The following is a 23,712-nucleotide window of genomic DNA, read 5'->3' as shown; positions in this document are numbered from 1 at the left end:
TGCTTACTCTGAAAACGGTAGGAACATATTACCGCCATATGCTAAAGTCGTTCCTGATACACAAACTAGGGGCAGACCTAGTAACCTATACAAGCAGTTGAAGTGTTACTCGTGAAAGTTTGAATTCGAGCTGACCCCGTGTAAGTGGAACTTATAGCAATGTAATCACTTGGTAAGTTACTTATATAAAATAGTATATATATTAAAATTATTGATAATAAATTTCTAAGGTTGATGAGAAAAGAAGAAACCTTAATTCAAAATTTCAAATACTAGAACTGCCTGATTTTTACTCTAATACAGCACTTGATGTGCTTTTGGAGCCATATGCATACATTTTCTAAATTTGCATATATTTGTTTGGCGGTGAAGATTTTATATATTTTTAATTGTGAAGTTTTCATAACAAACTGACTGAATATAAATTTCCAACATACTATGTTAAAATTGAAGAATTCTCATATATACCAAATAATTTCAATCAGTAGTTAGTGTGAGTGAGCTGGTACGGTAATATGTATTATGTATGTATATGTATATATACTATATGAATTATAATTAGCTTTTACCTGTGAAGGGTCGTATGATGACAAGATACTGCGGCAATAACTGGGGTTTTAAGGAAACTATTGTCATCTTGTCTGCTTGATAAACTCTTGTCACATCAATGACAGCCAGTCTTGTTGGATTTAGGGCAATTACAGTGGTCATGTCTGCTTTATTCTTCTGGATTGATCCTAACATTCCTGTCCAGTTCCCAGATTCTGTTAAAGCTCCCCACTGCAAATCACTTGGGGCTCTAACTTCATACCTTTAGACATGTAATAACTATGTATTATTATTATCATTAATGAACAACCAGCCGGAAAGGGTCTGTTGTTAGGCTCAGAGGTCTGGATAAACTAATCCTTTATAATAATAATAATCATTAATGAACACACAAGCCCAAAACAGACTTACACCAGCTTTCAGAAAAACGGAAAAAGTAACAGTAAAATGAGTACATATACATATTAACAATACATAAAGCCTTTTAAGCTCTCATGTCTCCATTTTCATGCTCTTTGTACTTTACTACTTACAACTCTTTCCAATCTATATTCAGCCTCTCTCCTGATACTAGTTCTTTTTTTCCCCAGCTTTGGTAAGGAGATTCTTACCCCAACCCTCCCAATGCCTCTTCCATGCCCTTGTCACCTGTCTTTAACCATTTAACCACTAAATATCCACTTATACAGTGCACCAATTTTTCCTGCACTTAGTATGTAAGGTAGTCCCTGGGTTACAGCGGCTCGGACTTACGGTGTTTTTTCAAATATACATATAAAAAAATTGGTTCTGGGTTACAGCTGATGTTCTGGAGTTACAGAGCCATACCTAGGATTCTGAATGGCATAGCTGCAGCCGCCGCTATGACAAGGTGAGAAAACTGAAAACTGGCTTAGGGAGCTGTAGCCACTGAGAGGGTTCAATATGAGGAGGGGAGAAAACCAGCTTATTACCAGGACTGCCTTAAAGCTAATGTTTTGTCAGTGGTGTTAACTATGTACATACAACTTTTTTCTCGCTTTCCTTTCAAGTCGCAATTCACTTAAAACATGAATTACCTAGGCTCAGGAGATCTTGCAGATCATACCCAAATATTAACAGTGTCTCCCTCTGATCTTTACACCCCAGTTTTTCTCAAAAAAGTATAATTAACATGCTTACAACAGGTAAACAGTAGAATGATTAAAATAACACTATAAGAGAAATAAAACAATTAGAAATATAACTAGATTTGAATGGTCACACACTTTTAAAGCAATTGCCATGTTGTTTATTTTCAGTTTTTGCTGACAATCTGGATGCTCTTAAATGTTTGCTAAGTGAGCTCTTCCCTGACTGCTGGGGCTCCAAAAGCTATATATCATAACAGTTAAAAAGTTGAGTCTTTCTCCTCTTTTATACTACTTATAATTTCCATGACCTGTCCTCCTAGTTTGAAGGCTCTCTATTCTGACTGCTCCCTGTATGCTTTGCCTCCACCTCTTTCTCTGTCTGTATCCCACCCTCTGATGTCTTTGCTGCTGCATCCTGTATATTTTCCTTCAGCATGTTCAACTAAATTGAAATTCTAAACTTTCCAAGAACTGGCCAATAATGGGTTCTACAGGCTCTTTACAGCAGCCTTTCTTTAGCTCTAGCTGCATTGTTCTCTTTAACTCTTCATCCATTTCCTTTGGTCTCTTCTTTCTTAGGTATCAAAGTTATTTAACTTTGCTAAACTTTCATTTCTCATCCAGACATATTCTTTGTCTACATTCTTAGTTGAGAAAAATATTTCTGTGGTATGTCAAGTTGTAAACAACATTTGGAAATTCTGTCAAATTTGACTGCTAAATGTTAGAAACATAAATTGGGATTTAATCAATCCTATTTTTCTGTAAAATCTATTTGCTGGAAACTAGAAGCATGAGGTTGAAAATAAAAGGTAAATACAAAGATCAAAAGAAAACTTCTTGGTAAAAATTTGCTCTGCTCTGTTATTGCTGCATAAAGTAAGTGCATTATGAAATCCACTACAAAGTGACTTGACAGCTTGATGATAAGCGAAAATCGGTGATAAACAGAAAAAGGAGATTTTCGACGCTCATCGGCGCCGATAACCTTTCAATGACATCTCTGTAAGGTAAATACTCGATTATCAGCGCCGATAATCAGAAATCAGCACATTTTGGTCCGAAAATCGCTGATTTTCAATTTCGGTGCTAGACAAGCTCCATAGAACCAGATTGCTAATAACCAGTGACACCTTGTATTTGCACACCCCCTCAAACACTGATATCAGTGTTCCACTGCTGTTGGTTTTAAGCACCTCAGAGGCTGGTTTGAAAAATTCAGAAAACAAATGGGCACACATACTGTGCCTACTTCAGGGATTAAGGACATGTTTGCAATTGGAGTGATGTAAAAAATTTTGTGGAGAATTATCATCCCAACAAAGTTGTAATCCTTGTCTTCAACATGTTTAATGACAATGCCATGTTTAACTTTGGGCAAATTCTAAAGAAACGCCAGAAACGAATGTCTCTGGACAGTTTTCTTGTGTGACAGGGGTCGAATAACTCTCAAGCTAGTTGTATTGCTGGCCTTAAATTCACTAACAGCAGAGCTTGTGAAGGCATTTTGTCACTGAGATTGGCATGCAAATTCCTCCAAGACTGCTACGAGTTCTTTCTTAAATTCTATAATGTTTCTCTCCTTTTTCACAGAAAGGCTAACGCTTGGAACTTTCTTTGGCCCCATATGCTTATTTAGTGGTTGCACGCGAATAAAAAAGCACAAAAACAACGAACACAAAAGCAGAATGGGTCACAAAAGGAGATAGGATGCTTTGTTTGTGCCCTTGATATGGGGCCCGGTCACGCACTGAGCTCCAGATGGAGCGTTTCCAAGTGTACATAAACCAAGGAAACGTACAATAACAGAGACAAAATTTCATACAAAAAAATCTACGAAAACCGAAACATATGAAAAAAGAGGATACGAAAACTGAGGTTTGACTGTACTCCCAGGTATGCTTTCAACCACTACTGAGAGATGTGTGTATACTGCGTAACTTGTGTCACTGACAATTTAAATCGGATAATGTTCATTTACACTCGGTCATCCAAATTCTGCATGATGAGTCCCTCAATCAAGGAATAGTTATTTATAAAACATTCTTTTTATTGAGTGTGCACCTCTACTATCTTGAATTTTTGTTCAGTGAATTAGGTAGTATACAAAATAAATCAAGCTAATGTTGAAATATGGAATTCATCATGCCAAAATGACATAAAAAAAGTAACATTGACATATACTGTACCAAGTCTGTTCATTCTTGGATATTTGATGCATAGACCACATGATCCACTCCCTATATGTCCAAAATATAACGAATGCACTGCCTTGTTTTGGAAACAAATAAATTAAATGAAAATTTTTATCAGTTTCTCCATCATTTCCAGTTAACCAAATGATACAATTTTTGATAAGGTGTAATTTAATAAAATCTAAATCTCATCACTGATACAGTAAAAATGAATCCTATGGGCCATCCCTGTAAGAGCTAAGTATATCAGCTCAGTGGTCTGGTTAATCTGTTTGATCATTATAACCTGACCAACAACAAACAATATAGGGATGATTTTATTTATCAAAGAAAATAATGAATACAACAGCTGATCACTAGGGAAAAAAAGCGCTTAATGAACCTCAAATATCTATACTTTAAAACCAAACCAGTGAAACACCCATCTTGATTAACTGTGTCTAACCTTTCATGTGTGTTCTATCATATTTCACCAATAGATCTGACTGATAAAACTTGGCAAACATATTCAATGGCTGACTTCTAAATTGACTAATATATGAAAATTTGGCTATAAAGACAAGCACTGGAGCAATTTCAGTCATTCATCACTTACAACAGTGAAAAAGAGTAAAATGGCTGGACAGAAAGACGGAAGAAAGGGAACGGGAATAAAAGTACAGTAAGAGACATATCTAAAAGATGGGTGAACCTATGAGCCAAAAGGATGCTGCAAACAACATTTGCTAATGCCAACATTGAACCACTTGAGGTGCACTGTTGATTCCAACAAAACTGTCCCCCTCGCCCCCGCCCCCCAACAAAAGAAAAAAAAACTTGCCCCATGGTGTTGACTTCAGAATGCAGAGAAAATTATATTACGAGTACAGTGTAACTAATATTTCATCAGATGATGATCACCTCTCTTAATATATCCTGCTAACATACTCATCAAAATTTAGACAGAGTAAGGGAGGACATACTCTAATTCCAACTGATTTGGCAAAGGTAATAAGTACTAAATAAATGATGGAAAATGTGCATCTCGTTAAGCAAGGGAACTCAATCTAATATTATCCATTGATGTAGTACAAAGACTACAACATAACCAATGATTTAATGATACCAGTTATAAGGTCAGCATTCACTGTTCGGAAACCTGATGTAGCCTTGAACAATCAAAGACAATTAGTGACGACACAAATTCTCCTCAAAAAAAAAAAAAAAAAAATCAGGCAAAACAATTCAAAAGCTGAAAATTAAGATAAATGCCCAGACAGTCACATATGGTAATCCATGATCTGATTTTGGAAGAGATTTCACAGTATTAATTGCTCTAAAAATAAATACACTGTGTAAATATCTTAAGAATATCAGTGAACTTTGGGATTTAATTGAATACGTATCATCCTAATTCCAATGTCAAGCTCATTTACGGCGATAATATAACATATATATAATGACAATAATAATTTTATAAACCAGTATAAATTCATATTATTGTTACTATTGTTGTTAATGAGGAAAAAATGTCTTGAAATATACAGCTATAACGTATCTTACGTGAAATTTAAGCAAGATGCGATAACCTCAAATATCCTTTTATCGAGGCTGTCCCGAAGAGTCACTGGAGATCCTTGTCTGTCTTTTCCCATTTCATAATCAACATATGGAAAGTAAACGATGGATACCATGCGCACCAAGTGTCCTTCTAAGCTCTTTATTTGACCTGCAGTAATGATTACTTTGAATAAGCAAGAGTAAATTTCGTAAATTTCTAAGGCTATTATAAAAAATACTTCAGCATTATTAAAGGGCTGCAAATGAACCAGGTATGGATAATTGAATGTATCTCCACGACATATTCAATATCATGGAAATACTATATGTGCATATACATAAGGCCTGGTGAATCAGAACTTGAAAGAGGTAAAACTCCAATGAAATGTAAAGTTTCTTAATAAAATATGTCTGGATACTTACCTACTATTACAGATAGTATGACCCCTTCTGCTGAGCTGATCCACTTACACATTGTTCCTTCCTGTACAAACTAAGTAATCAACACAACAGTCCTTGCTTCTGCTCCTAGAAGAAGACCCTCTGCTAGATGGAACATTGAGGATGGTTTCATCCTGCTCTTTGTTTATTGATACAAACAAGGGAGGTTGTGTTGTCTGACAACACAATTACTACTTTGTCTCTTTTACCAGATGCCCACTGTGCTTGAAGCCCTTCCATACTGCTAAGAGTTCGAGCTCGTTGATGTAAAGCCTACGGTAGCCTATGTGAACAAACAGGGAGGCCTGGTTTCACGTCAACTTCACGCCTTGACCGTCAAGCTTCACCAGTGGGCAGTCAGCAATTCGGTAGAGCTCTCAGCCAGGTATATCCCAGGAAAACGGAACATGGCCGCAGACAAACTCAGTCGCTGGGATCAGATCCTAGGCACAGAGGGGTCCCTTCATCAAGTGGTGGTGTGCAAGCTTTTCCAGATTTGGGGGAGACCCATGCTGGACCTTTTTGCGACACGCTTCAACAGGAAGCTGGAGGTGTTCTGTTAAGTGGTTCCAGATCTTTTAGCATTGGCAGAGGACACATTCCAACATCCCTGGGACAACTTGGAGGTGTATGCCTTCCCTCCGTTTTGTTTGATCCGTCAGGTTTTGAACAGGCTGATGAGTTCACAAGGTCTCAGGATGACTTTGGTAGCCTCTCTGTGGCCTCAGGCGGAATGGTTCCCAGATCTGCTGTCGTTGTTGTCAGGTTCCGAGGGAGATTCCCCCTTGGCGACATCTGTGTCAGCCCCATGCGGAAAGGTTCCACCAGTCATTAGAATCCCCGTCTCTTCACGGTTAGAGGCTATCAAGTATCTCCTCCGAGTGAGAGGCTTTTCGCAGAGAACAGCTGGGCATATGTCCAGCAGTCTTAGAAAGTCGACCTCCACGGTTTACCAAGGCAAATGGGCGATCTACTGTGATTGGTGTCGTAAACAGGGTTTTTCTCCACTCATGACCTCTATTCAGCGAATAGCAGACTTTTTAACCTTCCTCAGAGACTAGAAACGTTTGTCCGTTTCTGCCATTAGAGGCTATAGGGTGGCCCTGAGTTTGGTGTTAAGCCTTAAGGGTATCGACATCTCCTCTTCCTGGGAACTTTCCCTGCTAGTTAAGGGGTTTGAGCACCCGAGTTCTCCTAGAGAGCTCAAGCCTCCGACGTGGGATGTTTCCTTGGTTCTTAAGAGCTTCACTAAGAGTCCATATGAGCCCTTGCGTTGCTCATCTAACAGGAACCTGACGCTCAAGACAGTTTTCCTTCTGGCTTTGGCATCTTCCAAGAGGGTAGGAGAGCTCCACGGTCTGAGCTATGAGGTGAAGCACACCAGGGGTTGGGGGTCGTTGTCCTTTGAATTTGTCCCGGAATTCGTGGCCAAGACCCAAAATCCCTCGGTGCATGATGACAGGTTCACTTCGTTTTCCATTCCACCATTGACTGACTTTGTGGGGGGTGATGCTCAAGAGCTTCTGTTGTGCCCTGTCCGGGCCCTGCGTTGCTATCTTAAAAGGACTCGGCACCTTAGACCAGGCTGCCACAGACTTTTTGTTAGCACAGGCCATACAAAGAAAGAGGTGTCTAAGAATACTATCTCTTTTTGGATACGGGAAGCCATCAGACAGGCATACTTGACTCTTGATGATTCCACCACCACGTCTGTGCAGGCTAGAGCGCATGACGTTAGAGGTATTGGTCCCTCTCTGGCTTTCAAAAAGAACTTGGCTGTACATAGAGTGCTGAGCGCTGGTACTTGGTTACGCCAGTCCACGTTCACCTCCTTCTATCTTAAGGATGTTGCCCACAGATCTGCAGACACGTTTTCAAACATTCGACAACGAGGTACCACTGTACTATTGTTGTGATTTGTAAAATTGAAATGTTCTATCTAGGATCGAACTTGAATCCCTATGGTCTAAAGGTTCTGAATGGGTTCCTGTACTCCCACAACATCTGACTAACACATTTAAACATTTTTTCTGTTATTCTTAAGTAAGTTTTTTCTTCTCAAGGATTCAATAGAAATAATTTCAATTATTCACAAAAGCAAGGGGTATACAGTATTTACAATGAAACTAGTAAAAATAGTTTTAAATCTCATTAACTACAAATTATCAGTCAGAATATAACTAATGAATACAATCCTACCATATTACTGTATTATTACATATATATTCATATAATTCTGATTGGCTCTACATTTACAATTTAGTTATTTTTAATTTTTTTACTGTCCCTTTCAATTCTTTTACATCTTATCACTCTCAAAATAAACAAGCATCTACTATTAAATAACTTTTCTTCTTTTTCATATGCTCAACTCTTTCCAATGTAAAAGAGGAACCTCCATAAAGAACATGTATTTCATATAACAATATACGTGGTATGTACTGAAAAGCTCACACGAAAATTTCACCTTTTGCAATTTAAATGTATATGCTGAACAACAACTATTATAAAAATGTCACAAGACCATCATAAAACACCTGCACCAACATCCAGTTCAGGATTTGCTCGATGGAGCCATCCCTCAACTACTTCCACATAATCCACTTGCAAATTCCTCCCCACATGCAAAGTATCTTTATGGTGACAAGGCATACTTTGCAATCAAAATAAGGAAAACTCCCTTCTCAAAGATCCTTATGCTAACCCTTTTGTCAGTTGATAAGAAACCTAAATACTGAGCTGGACGAAACTAAAAATCCTTGGCCCTCAGAATCCCTTCATTAAAATTTGGTAAGGATTAGCCAGTCATCTTGATAGAGGAAAACTCATATCCCTAGATAACAACACCAACTCCCTATGGGAATTGATACTCTTATGAGCACTTGCAAAGCTGTGGTTAACCCAAAACACACAGCATTGAATTGGTATGCTTTCCTTGCAAATACAAACCAAACGTATTTGGAAAGAAAAGAGGGTTTATCGGGGCATGGAAATCAGCAACCTGCATGGCCATGCCAGAGATGACTGTAATCACCAACGAGGCCATTTTCTTTCCCTAGAGATCATACAAAAATGGCACCACACAAGGGTAACCAGTTTCTTTATACATAAATTGCACTAAACCTATAATTGACTCCAAAATCAAACTAACAACTATTCTTATTTATCTAGTTGCTTTTCTTAAACCGAAGGGGGAGCAGAAGATGGTGCTACAGTAGGGGTAATAGGACATGGAAATGACAGAGAAGGAAGAGGAGAGGAAGGAGGAGGGTTGGGAGAGGAAGAAGGAATAAGTGAGGAAGCCAGAAAGGAAGTCCATAAACAGCTGCCTTCTCAACTTATGTGTGTATATTTTCTTCCTAAAACAGAAATTTCTTCATCACTACATTAGACAACTACCTACCTTCCTTATATTGGAGGTGAAAGTTAATCACCTCTGACATCTACAACCAACACAAATAGAGTGCCTGTCTATTTTTGCTGAATACATACTGTTTACATCCTGTTTACATAAAGGATTTTGACGTAAGGAAAAATCTATTTCTGGGCTCAGCTCGTGTCGCTTGCGCGAAATATCCTTTAATCTATTATTTCTAGGGTAAATGTACTAACACATACCAGAGAATAAATAAAATAAAGAAAAAGGTCAGTATAACTGACTCGCTCACCCTCTAGGAGGGTGTCGGTATGAACACTAGGCGAGTGAGACCACTACCACGAGCCAAATGCCAATAGAAATCTCCCACTACAAAACCCTCCAAGAGGGGAGCCGTCCCACAGAGAGAGCAGCTCGTACTACTACTACTCCATCCCATGCTGCCGACTGCTGCGCCTTCTGGTGGCCATCCTTTTTCAGTTTAGGCTCGCACGAGTCACACGTGTTATTTTTCTCTCTGTGTATTTTGTGCCCTTTCTTCGGATTTCGATAATGGAGCGTGCAGCTATTGCAGCAGCTAAGTTAAGTACTCAGTATACGGTTAGTTGGTTTTTTTCCGTCCCTGAGACAGTATTTGCCGTTTTTTAGGTATAAATACGTTCTCGGGGTCGGAAGCATGGCAGCATGGTCCTGCCGCGTGATGGGTTCGTTCTTGGTCTCCCATACCTAGAACATCCCTTATTCGTTTACGCTCTATTTTGATTATCCGCTTTATTTAGTTTAAGGTCTACTCAGGTTTATCATGCATGCATGTATATCACCTTATGTAGGCTTTTTCTATCCAGATCCTAGTCCAGGTTCTTAGTATCGCCCCTGACTAGCTTTGAGTGGTAGACTTGCCTTCGGGTTAGTCGTACACTCCTGGATTTTTTCTCCTGCTATTTTACCTTCTTTCTTTCATTTTTATTTTATTTATATATATATATATTTTGTCATTGTTAGGTTAGTTTGGCGTCTGGCTTAGCCTAGGTCCCGGCTCATAGAGCCTATTCTACCGCTGATCAGTTCGGTTGCTTCCACATAGCTTCTCTGATCAGTTGGTTTTAGCCCTGTGGGCCTATATACTACCGCTTTTCAGTTCAGGTTGCTTCCCGATAGCTTCTCTCTGATCAGTTGGTTGGCCTAGGCTTGGTTACCGTATCTCAGTTTTACCGCCTCGTGGTCACTCTGCGTGATCACGGGACAGCCGACGCCTGCCCAGTCCCCCCCCCCTCCCGCTCTTCCATAGAGTCGGGCGGGGTGGGCCGGTCTGCCATGCTCGCCTCACATACCCGAGCCTGCCTCCCCCTCTCCCCTCCGCCGGAGGGGCTAGGGAGTCGGACAGACCCAGACTGGTCCCGACCTCTCCGCTTCTCGGTCCGGCCGGGTGGTACGTTGTGGGGCGGCCCTGGCCTTCCCCCCTCCGTTACTGCCTTGTCGCTCCGGGCTAGCTCGAGCCTGTATGTCCTCTCGCCTTCCCTCCTTACTAGAGCTCCTCCCTGATCGGAGTCCTGGTATCCAGCGGAAGGAGCTAGTCCACCCATTAGATGGACCGGAGCATACAGTAGGTCTCTACTAACCTTACCGTATTGCTGAGTTTCTACACTCCGCTTCAACTGGACCTAGTCCGGTTCGCTTGTGTTTAGGTTTAAGTTATCTTTAAGTTTATCTTAAGTATCTTAAACCATCCCCCCCCTCCCTTTCATATTTTACCGGATCTCTCCGGGATTATAGCCTATTCAGGCGAAGCAGGGAGGGGTTATGCCCAAATTTTTTCCGAGCTCCGGCATGTAACGGAGTTCTTTTTGTCCTTTAGTCTGTAAGTGATGACCCCTTTAAGATACTCATGTGTCTTCCCACTTACAGGCCACCAACTGTGAGCATGCCGGGATGTTCCGCTACACTTCAGGACCCCTGTGGACACGAAGTTTGCCGGTCCCATGCTCCATGCGCGACTCCGCACGGGGACATCCAGGTCTGGTACCATGAGACGTGTACCATATGTTACGATCTGGTGAGCCAGCTTTTGGAAGGCGTAAGTATTCCATCTCCTGGTAGCTGCTCCGCTTCTTTTAGTACTTAAGTTTTCATCATTTACTTTAACTTAAGGCATCTAGTTTAAGTTATACTCTAAGTTTTGTTTTAGTTTTAAGTGATTCTTAAATCTAAAATACGCCCTCTCTTACAGGCTCCGGCAGTAAGGGATACAGCACTGGCTACCCTGCGGGCCTGGGTCGGAGGTTTTGGCAAGAAACGCCGCCAAGGGTCAGCCTACATACTTGAGAAGCGATTAGCACTATTAATCTTTCCCGGAGGCAAGGCGACAGGGTACGTCGACCCAGTAGAGGCGGACCCGACTATTGCCTTCATCCAACAACAGCTGGCGGCCTCCTTAACTGAACAAGACCAGGATATCTCCACGGATGTCGCAACCCTGGATATTAATGTTGAACCGATGGTAGGTATAGACGACCTGTTGGTCGAGGTAAGTAATGCAGGTACCCAAGGGTCACCCTTGGGTGTGACTGTCTCTTCTACCCCTGCAACCTCTCCATCCTTCCAAGGCTTTACGGGTGATGAATTATATACTCCTCCTGAGGCTTCGGTTAGACCTAAGATCAAGTCTAAAGTGATGACCTTGACTAAGACGTCATCGTCTTCGAAGAAGACGTCCTCGTCTTCTTCCTCGCGTAAGTCTCCGGCTCGTAATCCCGGCCCAGACAGGTCTAAAGGGTCTAGCTCCGGCTCTAAGTCCTCGAAAAGTAAACCCAAGGAGAGATCTCGCACCCCGGCAGTTTCACCAGTTCCACTACCTTTGGTTCCTATTCAGAGCCTCCCCTCCACCTCCGCAGCAGCTCCGGCTTTGGACTCCAATGCTGGCCTGTTGCAACAGGTGGGCGACCTAGTGGGGTCCCTTAAAAGTAGTATGGAACAAATGATATCTCGCCTGTCAGACAGGATCACTTCTCAGGATTCTGTTATAGCCGGGCTAAGAGAAGCCCCTCTAGCCTCTCCCTCACTCTCCAACACTAGTGGATCTCAGCTTCCTCCGTATGACTCGCTTCCCGCTTTCTCCATGAACAACCCTTGGAGAGTAGCGTCATACGCCCCCTTCCAGGATGGTCTCATCTCCATACCGGAGTTTGGAAACTCGAAGAATAGAGGACTTCGAGTTCTACCCGGAAGCCTACAGCCGCCTTTCATAGGCTACGCAAGGCTCACGCCTTCGGCTATGGTTCGGGACGATAGGGTACCAAAGGAGACAGTCCTCTATTCTCGAGAACCAGGCTCAGAGAGAATGGCTCAGATGTTTAGAGGACATGGATTGTTCGAACACCAAGATACAACCATTTAAAAGTCCCTTTACCATTTTCACAATGGATGAGAGTACCCCCGCTCCCGTTCCTAACCAAGATAGCAAGGTCGACCATCTCAGCAGCCCAGAAGGGGGAACCCATGCCTCAGTTGAAAGAAGCAGATCCCACATCTCCGTTGCTCCCTTCAATCGGAGAATTGTGGGAAGACTTGCCGAAGTACATTCTCAGCTGGCAAACTCAAACCGGACTGTGCTATGGAGCAGTTTGGTGAAAAGCTACCCAGGCTCCCAGATAGTCTTATTCAGGCTGAATTTGACTCAAATCACGACTAGCCAGATCAATCAACTCGATGGCTATGTCTGAGTAGCAACCATGGGCTTATGGTTCAGAACCAATTTTTAAGCTTATGACCAAAGCCCTGACTCAAACGTGCATCAGATATGTTCGAGTTTGCCACTGCTAGAAACGAATTGTAGAAAGCATGTCCTGCTAGAGGCAACCATTCGACATGAACCGAATAGGTTACTCTCTTTCTAACATCTGGGGCGCAGATCTCTTCCCAGAGGCTATGGTTAAGGAAGTACAGGCAGAGGCTACGAGGTTGAACAGAGCCTTAAAGACCGTTGGGGGTCTTACGGCTAGGAGGAGGCAAGACCTGACACCTAAAGGTAAGGGACAGAGGAAACCCAGACGTTTCCAACCTTACCAAAAGAAGCAACACGCTTTCCTCAACAAGTTCCAGCAATGCCGTTAGTGCAGACAGCCCAACCTCCAACACGTCTAGAGGTCAATCACAGCCAATTTATGTGATATCCCCTCAGCCTCAACCCTCCACCTCATACGCCATCTCTCCAGCTTACAATCAAGCCTTCGAGAGTCAAGCTTCTCAGAAGTATGACCGCTCGGGCAAGGGAGGCAGAGGTAAGCGGTCCTTTCGTGGGAGAGGATCGGAGGCCCCTTCAATAGGGGAAAGCACTTCAGAGGAGGCCGAGGTGGTTACCAGAACCAATGAAGAACTTCAGGTAGGAGGGAGGCTGTTTCACTTTCGCCACCGGTGGAACTTCAGCCAGTGGGCTCAGAGCATAGTGTCAAAAGGGCTGGGTTGGAGCTGGTTGACGAACCCACCTCCAGCCAGACCTTTCCGTCAACTTCCTTCCAAAGAATTGACAGAGTACGCGGAGGACCTCCTTCAGAAAGGAGCTATAGCCAAAGTCAAGAGGTTAAAATTTCAAGGTCGCTTGTTCAGCGTGCCAAAGAAAGGCTCACACAAAAGAAGGTAATTCTTAGACTTGTCCCGCTTAAACTTAGCCATCCGCTGCGACAAGTTCAAGATGCTCACGATCTCACAGGTTGCGGACCTTACTTCCCCGTGGGGCCGTCACCACCTCTATCGATCTTACAGACGCCTACTATCATATCCCTATTGCAAGACACTTCCGTCCGTATCTGGGATTCAAGATAGGAGATCAGACATTCTCCTTCTTCAAGGTAGTTCCATTCGGGCTCAACGTGGCACCCAGGGTGTTCACGAAGCTAGCGGAAGTAGTAGTGCAAACAGCTCAGAGCGCAAGGGATTATGGTAGTGGCGTATCTCGACGATTGGTTGATCTGGGCCCCATCAGTCGAAGAATGCAACAAGGCCACACTGAAAGTGATCCAGTTCCTAGAATATCTAGGATTCAAGATAAACAAGTCCAAGTCGAGACTCACTCCAGAGTCAAACTTTCAGTGGCTAGGCATTCAATGGAATCTATCCTCACACACTCTGTCGATTCCATCTACCAAAAGGAAAGAAATAGCGAAGTCAGTCAAGCAATTTCTAAGTCACAAACTAGCATCCAGGAGAGCTCAGGAAAGGATCCTCGGCTCTCTCCAGTTTGCATCAATAACGAACATCTTGATGAAAGCCAAACTGAAAGACCTAACCAGGATCTGGCGCTCACGAGCAAATGTCAGGTCCAGGGACAAGCTATCCTCAGTGCCTCTGATTCTAAAGAATCGGCTTCGGCCGTGGGCAAAAGTCAAGAATCTATCAGTGTCAGTACCCCTTCAGTTCCCTCCACCAGGGATCACCATCCACACAGACGCGTCCTTAAGCGGCTGGGGAGGGTACTCCCAAGTAAATATCCTTTAATCTATTATTTCTAGGGTAAATGTACTAACACATACCAGAGAATAAATAAAATAAAGAAAAAGGTCAGTATAACTGACTCGCTCACCCTCTAGGAGGGTGTCGGTATGAACACTAGGCGAGTGAGACCACTACCACGAGCCAAATGCCAATAGAAATCTCCCACTACAAAACCCTCCAAGAGGGGAGCCGTCCCACAGAGAGAGCAGCTCGTACTACTACTACTCCATCCCATGCTGCCGACTGCTGCGCCTCATTGTGGCAGAACCTAATACATACTGCTTCCAGGTCAGGACATCCAGTCCAACAAAGCAATAATGGTCACAATATCATGAAAAAATACAACAGCCAAAAGCTAGAATGTCTAGCAGCACCAACCGATAGGAAAGCAAGAAGATTTCTGATTAGATCTAAAAATCTGTATCCCTCTTGGAGGGAGAATACTAAAACTAGATGGTCCATCCAGGTCAGTCAAGCTTTCTTCTTCTTTTTTACTTGATTGCCAACTGCACTTGACCAGCACAAAGATGTTATCTTTAAAAGTGCATATGATTTACCTCAAATAACAGACCTGCTGAGGCCTTCAAATTTTATAGTAGTACATATTAGCTTGATAACACACCCACGTATATACTACGAACATTTAATTCCTAGTTATACTCTTCTAAGGTTGTTGCCGCAATGGAGCATTTAATTCAGTCTGTATACCATAAAATTGAATGTACGATATTTTGACTATGCCAAGGCTGTATGTATAACATAATAATCTATGTCTAATGGTGATATCAAACACTTACGAGGAGACTGGATCTGCAACTGTGGCATCTCAGATCCTTGGGACCATGAAGACAGAAACTGGACTTTTGGTTTACCGTTGTTGCAGAATAAACAACGGCCAAACACCCAAATATGCAGCACAGAATCTGATAATTCAACATATTAACATGAATGTACATAACTAAACAAACTTTAGGTATTAGAATTCAAGACAAATTTATTTAATATTATTAATATTCTTCATTACTGCATTAAAGAAGTTTGAAAACTGAGCAGTTTTCTTGCCATTTTACAAAACAGATTACTATTATACATTCTCAAAGGAAATACTAGGTACCTAGGTTGACTGAGATTTACTAAACTGGAATAGAATAGAGAGAGTTGTCTAGGTGAATGTAGTTTATACTTCAGGTGGGTGGCCCAGGGTTCAAGATACAAAGAAATTTCTAATTACTTTAAAGAAATGAAGAATGGAAAAAATCCCATTGGTTGTGCTAATTCTTAGGGTATATCATTATGAAAATTAACACTACTTTAGCTTTCAATGGCTACTACTCTCTGTCTGAAGAAATGTAAAAGACTACTTCTGAGACTTCATATACTGCATGCTGTCACTGCAAATCTCATCAGGTGCCAAAGATAAAAGTCCTCAAAAGCTAAGGAAATCTTTATTTTCTCAATAACAGTACCAGGATTAACACATCCAAGGGTCCTGCTGGATAATGGAAATTTTGAGATATGATAAAAAACACTCTATAGATGTAAAACATCAACTTCATGCCCTTATTCCCCTACCTTATCTATACAGTAAAACTGTATCCACTTCATATCCGTGTAAACAAAAAACAATACACTGAACAATACATGTAGACAAAATGCACTATAGCATATACAGTGCATATAGTGTATAAAAAAATTAATATTGAAATTCTCCCTTTCTCTATATATTATCTGTGAAATATGACAAAACTGTTGAAGTGGTCTGGACTAAAAAAAAATCTTGTATCTACTTTTTCTATAAAGAATAACTCAGAGAAAGAGAAAGGTAAGCAAATCAAAAGTAATATGATGCATACTGTATATGTATAATCCTGCATATGTACATATGTACATGCACATATTCATCATATGCTGATTTTATATGAAAAGAAGAGCTACCATTTAATACTGATTTTGGTACTTTCACATTAAAAATCTAGTAACCATTTCATTTCATTGTGTAGGTGCGTTAGTGTGTGCAGGGACTTTCAAAGATGTATTATAGTACATGTAATGCTGTTATTAATTTTGTTTGAGATTACAAAATTTATGAAATTTTTACACGATTTTTTCCTCTTGTGCAACTTACAGAAAGTTACTGTTCTTTGTACAGTATGTCAAAATGAAAAAATCTGTTATCTTCATGGATTCCTACAGTATTTTAGTTCTGATTACACTGTACAGATGAGAAATATTTTTTCAATATTATTTAGGAACTCCATAATTAATTTTAACTTGTCTGAAAATGAGAGCAAAGACTAAACATACAAAATAAGAGAAGGCACTACAAATAAGGTAACCACTCAGTCCAGGTGAGAGTGCAACAGAAGTCTTTTTGCAATACATAAAGTAGTACTATGTCTGTTTTATGAGATTCTTTGTTTATATAATAAACAGAAGACAAAATGTTTCAGCTAAAAAAGGATATCCTCCACACACTTACCTAACTGATTTCTGGAAGTCAAAGTCTTGGTTCTTTTCTCTTCCACAGAAACACTCGGGTAGTCAGAACTGAGGCCTAGATAAAATATGCTGTAGGTATTTCGGAAGACAGAGTGAAAAAGAATGTCTCCTACTTTCTGCCGGATTCCTGCAATCACCACTTTGGCTTCAGGCCACAACCAAAGCTGGGATATTTCAAGGAACCTGAGAATGAAAATAAGACATGAATGGTATTTCCCCTAGTCTTAAAATCCTAATAAGTCTTGAAATACTATACATTAGCTTACTGAATGTTATACCATATCACAAATTATTATTTGGAAGAACTAGAGCTCAATTTAAGAAAGATTTCTATTTAAAATTAGTGAAAAGTTACTTGCTGTTTAGATAAAACACTTAAAAGAATTGCTCAATTGTACATGGATCTGTAAATAATATAAAACAGCCAAAATCATCACTTAACTTTTGACTTCCTTGTTTTCTTTTTGGTATATTTACCACATCAAACCTATATCCTAGCATGGAATGTTAGCATGTCTAGCTGGAGCCTCTGTGTATACTCTAGATCTTGCCAAAACTTAAAGTTCATTTCTTCTTTCAGGTTCACACAAAGTAGGCTTTTCATAATAATCATATCCAAAAATGTAGAAGGAAGGCATAAATTTAAGGAGTCATTGTGGCTACTGATAATATGTACACATTATAAATATAAAGCTATTTTAGCATGAATTCCATCACTACATATATGGACAATGTTGTTAAAAAAATTAGTGTGTTTTTGATGTAGGCAGTAAGTTAATACCATAACTAAAGTTAAGTCTCACAACCTCAAATGGTACTGGGGACTAGCCTTGTGGAAAAAACATGCACATTAAGCTGTGGAATTTTGGAACAGAGTATGTAGCTGACTCCCTCCTAACCTTTGACCCCAATGCAACACAATTACTCATATACGTGCAGTTGGGTTAATTGGGTGAGGGGCATGTGGGAATTGATTCCCATATATCGCAAACACTTGCTCAGTACTCTTTCAATGACTAGTTGATTAACCTGAGCTGTAAACATGTGGCCAACCTGGCTGGATTTGAAAACATAACCGTTTAGCTGAAGATGGCATATTGCTGTGCATAATTTTGCAGACATCTTGGCAGAGCAGTAAAAGTGTAACCAACCAATCTGGATTTAAGAAATATCCTCAGCAGGGTGGCATACTGGTTTCTATAATGCTGCAGACATCTTGGTGGAGTTGGCAAAGTTTGGCCAACCTAGTTGGACTTCAGAAATTTATCATTCCTGGTATTTTCTGGTTGAAAAAGGCATATTGCTTTTTAAAATATTGCAGATACTGTATCTTGTCACAGCAATGAAAGCGTGATTGAAATAGCTGGGTATGAGAATTGTACCTTTCCAGGTCCTTTGAAAACTATTATCCTTCTAGACCTGGTTCAAGATGGCAATTTGGTGTCTGTAACATTGCAGATATGTGCAGTATCAAGAAAGTATAACCAGCCTAGCTAGGTTCAGCTAGGCTGGTTATACTTTCTTGATAGTGCACAAATCTGCAATGTTACAGATATCAAAGTGCCATCTTGAACAAGGTCTAGAAGGATAATAGTTTTCAAAGGACCTGGAAGGGTACAATTCTCATACCCAGCTATTTCAATCACACTTTCATTGCTGTGACAAGATACAGTATCTGCAATATTTTAAAAATCAATATGCCTTCTTCAACCAAAAAATACCAGGAATGGTAAATTTTCCAACTCTACCAAGATGTCTGCATTATTATAAAAAGCAACATGCAACCCTGTTGAGGGTGGCATATTGGTTTCTATAATTTCTATAAGGCCTGAAATGGTAAGTCTCTTTAACCCAGATAGGTTGGTCACACTTTTACTGCTCTGCCAAGATGTCTGCAATATTATCAATATTATACACAGAAATATGCTATCTTCAGCTAAACAGTTATGTTTTCAAATCCAGCTAGGTTGGTCACATGTTTATAGCTCTGGTCATTGAGAGAGCACTGAGCAAGTGTTTTCAATATATGGGAACCAATTCCTGCATGCCACTCACCCAATTAGTCCAACCGTATATACATGAGTAATTGTGTTCCATGAGGGTCAGAGGCTAGTTGAAGTCAGTGCGTTTGTTTCTGTTATATTGCAGGCTGTGAAAGTGTGCCCAAACACCTTGGAATATTGCAAATATGGCACTGCTGTTGAAGTATATCCACCTAGAAGAGTTTGAGAAATTTGCCCTTTCAGACCTTGTTGCAGATAGCAACTTGGATTCTGTAATATTGAGTCATTTTGATAAAGTAACAAAAGAGCATCAACCTAGCTGGGTTTTCAGAAAGTTATACACTCCAACCACTCAAGACCTTGCTGAAGATAAACGCAGTTCTACAATTTTGCAGACAAGCAAAGTGGCGAAATTGTGATCAACCTACCTGGATTTGAGAGATATATCATTCCAAACACTGCTGATAATGGCACAATGATTTATTTGATATTGCAGATATCATGGCACAGCTACAAAATGTGACCAACCTAGCTGGGATTGAGAAATTTCTATTACAGACCTTGTTAAAGATGGCACAAAAGTTTCTGTAATATTGTAAATGTCTTGGTGCAGTTGCAAGAGTGATTAGCCTAACTGGGTACAGTACTAGTATAAAAATTTACCATTCCAGGTCTTTCCTGAGTGAAGATGGCATGATGGAACATCTGTTTCTATGATACTGCAGATAACATAGCACAGTTGTGAAAGAGTGACCAACCTAGCTAGTGATGAGAAAATTACCCTTCAAGGCCTTTGCTGAACATGGAATATTGTTTTCTGTATTATTAGCATATGCCATTCCAGGTCTGTGTAAATGTGACCAGCCTATAAAATATACCATTCCAGACCTTGCTGAAACAATATCTTGGTTTCTGTTATATATGTATATATATATATATATATATATATATATATATATATATATATATATATATATATATATATATATATAAATATATATATATATGTATATATATATATATATATATATAATATATATATATATATATATATATATATATATATATATATATAGTATATATATATATATATATATATGTATATATATATTATATATATAGATATGTATATATAAATAAATATATATATATAATATATATATATATATATATATATATATATATGTATATATATATATATATATATATATATATATATATATACATATATATATCCCTATATATATATATATATATACATATATATATATGTATGTATATATATGTATATAGTGTATACTATATATATATATATATATATATATATATATATATATATAATATATCTATGTATATATATATATATATATATATATATATATATATATATTATATATATATCTATGTATATATATATAGATATATATATATATATATCTATATATATGTATATATATATATATATATATATAATATATATATATATATATATATATATATATATATATATATATATATGTATGTATATATGTATATATATATATATATTATCTATATATATATATATACTATATATATATATATACTATATATATATCTATATATATATTTATATACTATATATATATATAATAGTATATATGTGTGTATGTCTATATATATATATATGTATGATATATATATATATGTATGTATGTGTAAGGACAACGCTTATTCATAATTTTCTCTGTATATAATTCATCATTCGCGTTGTTCTAACTTCCCCCTGAGAGAGCATTCAGCGGGCTTCCGTCAGTGTATAAAGCTTGTATAAACCACTATTGTGTACTTTTATATTTTGTATTTTATGTCTCTCAAGAAAACACAAATCGGGTCTCGCCGACCCACTTTTACTCTCTCGCGGGTCCGGTGACCACATTTCCGTCCGCATGCTGTATATTTATATTTCCCTTGACTGTAATAAAAATCAGTACACTTCTACCTGCCTCTTTGTCCACCTCTCACAACTGGTGACCTCCCGGTTTGGACAGTGACCCAGCGGTTTTGGCTCAGCCATTAAGGGACTCACTACCGCCGCTCACCATTCAGAGATCTTTAACGGACTCATACGGCGCCTCAGTATGATCTCTGAAGAACTCCTACCGTGGAAATAACCAACGCCTCTAAACGGACTAAATACGGCATACCTGCCCAAGGTGTGTTCAGGCGTTTCCTCAAACGGTTTGGCCCGCCATTCACGGACTCTGTCGACCAGTTTTTGTGAGAGAGGACAATGGGCGCAAACAGTACCTCGCGGGAAACCTCGCGGGAAACCCGGGCCTCCCCCGCCCCAGTGACGGACTCTGACACAGCGGCCGCTCAAGCTGTCAAAATTGCCCCCCTTCACAACGGCTGACCCGTCCTTCCTGGTTCTTCCGAGCCGAAGGGCAATTCCGGATCGCGGGGCTCACAAACAAAGTGCTGCAGGCTGACCTCGTCGCAGCGGCTCTCCCGACAGAGGTGTTCGACCGAATATCTAACTGGCTGACCGGTCGAGCACGAATCGGACTTGTCACGCTCGACGAGATAAAAGAAAGGCTCTTGACAGCCTATTCCGTGCCCATCGCTGAAAGGGCCGCCCGCGCCCTCGACCTAGTCGCGAACCCCATGCGCGGCGCCGACACCCAAGATGCTGGGACACTGTGATGGGCCTCGTCCGTCTGCCGAAATAGGCCCCGACGGAAAAAGGTAGAGATCAGCCTGAGCCGCGAAATATTCCTGCGGCAACTCGAGCCGGACGTCCGAAAGCAGCTGACCGACGCGTACACCCTAGAGGACGACGAACTACTAGAGAAGGCAAAGAAGCTGACGTTGTCGAACAATGCCGCGAAGCTCGCCGCCCCCCCCGATCCTCCGTGTGCCTGGCCGCAGAGAAGGAAGAAGACGACGACGACCCAACGCAAGAGATCGGCGCCGTATCCCAAGGGAAGTCCTCCCAACGCAGCGAGGTGAAAACTCCTGGTGCCGCTTCCACCGGAGGTTCGGGAGATTCGCCAGGAGGTGCGAAAGCCTTGCACCTTCCAACAGTCAAAAAACGGCGACGGCAAACAAAACCAAGGGCCGCCGTGGCAACGGCCCGCGTCCGGAACCACACACCGTAGGGTTCTACGTCCGCGACGCGATCTCCGGCCGGAGATGGTGGTGGTATATGGGGGCAATGCACTCGATATTCCCGCCGTCAGGAAAAGACCGTAGCCGCGAGCCTGACAAAAACAACCTCCCTCGTCGCCACAAACGGGACCCCCATCCGTTCCTACGGCACGAAGCCCTCGAGATATCCATCTTGGGGCGAAACTACGTCTGGGAATTCACAATCGCGGACGTCAGGATCCCGCTACTGGGGGCGGACTTCCTGGCGCAGAACGGCCTCCTGGTGGACGTGGGCCACAAACGCCTCCTCGACACGGGGACATGCTTTCCCTTCCACTGGCAGCAGGCCCGGGCGCCCCCCCCTACAATTTGTACCATCGCCCCCCACAAATACGGCAACCTCCTGCAGGAGTTCCCCGAAGTCTTCAAGCCGGAACTTCGTCAGGCGGCAGGGACGCCGCCCAAGCACAGGGTATTCCACCACATAACCACCACAGCCCCCCGACACACGCGAAGTTCCGACGACTCCCTCCAGGCCGCCTCCAGGAGGCGAAGCAGGCGTTCTCGGAGATGGAACGAATGGGCATCTGCAAGAAAGCATCGAGCCCTTGGGCGTCGCCCCTGCACATGGTACAGAAACCTGACGGCACCTGGAGGCCCTGCGGAGACTACAGAAGACTCAACCTCGCTACAATCCCCGACCAATACCCCTTGCCAAACATGCAGGATTTGACAGGGGCCCTTCATGGGCGAAGGTCTTCACAAAAAATGGACCTCTTAAAATCCTATTTCCAGGTTCCAGTGCACCCGAGGATGTCCCCAAGACTGCCATCATCACGCCTTTTGGTCTCCGTTCGTCTTCCATTACTCAACCTTCGGCCTGAGGAATGCAGGGGCCACCTTCCAGCGCCTGATGGACAGCATCCTGGGGGACCTGCCCTTCTGCATCTGCTACGTCGACGATATCTTGATTTTTTCCAGGTCCTTGGAGGAGCACCTACATCACGTCCGAGCGGTCCTGAAGCGCCTGCAGGAAAACGGGCTGGTCGTCCGTTTCGACAAATGCACCTTCGGCGCCGAGAAGGTGGACTTCCTCGGACACGAGATCTCCGCGACGGGCGTGCGCCCCATGGCCTCGAAGGTAGGCGTGGTGCAGAAGTTCCCAACACCAACCACGGTCAAGTCCCTGCAGGAGTTCATCGGAATGGTCAATTACTACCGCCGATTCATCCCCGCCGCCGCCCGCACCATGTCTCCTCTAACACAGGTCCTGAAGGGGAAACCAAAGGCCCTAACGTGGGAGGCCGACAAGAGAAGGCTTTCACGAGACGAAGAGGGCCCTCGCCAGAGCGGCGACATTATGCCACCAAGACCCCTGCTGC

General features: G+C 41.5%; 1 protein-coding gene across 1 annotated transcript in view; it reads right to left on the bottom strand.

Annotated features, from left to right (window-relative positions):
- Positions 1-569: 569 nt before the first annotated feature.
- LOC135210482 (glutamate receptor ionotropic, delta-2-like) overlaps positions 570-23,712 on the bottom strand; it is a gene marked incomplete at its 3' end in the record, with an annotated part of 34,126 nt that continues 10,983 nt past the window's right edge. The window contains exons 3-6 of the mRNA XM_064243371.1: positions 17,179-17,381; positions 15,497-15,622; positions 5,399-5,564; positions 570-811 (exon numbers count right to left, since the gene is read on the bottom strand). Coding sequence (XP_064099441.1) covers positions 570-811; positions 5,399-5,564; positions 15,497-15,622; positions 17,179-17,381 — 737 coding nt within the window. The remainder of the gene's footprint in view (positions 812-5,398; positions 5,565-15,496; positions 15,623-17,178; positions 17,382-23,712) is intronic.

The sequence above is a fragment of the Macrobrachium nipponense genome, chromosome 39, assembly GCF_015104395.2.
Source record: "Macrobrachium nipponense isolate FS-2020 chromosome 39, ASM1510439v2, whole genome shotgun sequence".
NCBI lineage: Eukaryota > Metazoa > Arthropoda > Malacostraca > Decapoda > Palaemonidae > Macrobrachium > Macrobrachium nipponense.
This window is presented reverse-complemented; position numbering and strand designations above follow the sequence as displayed.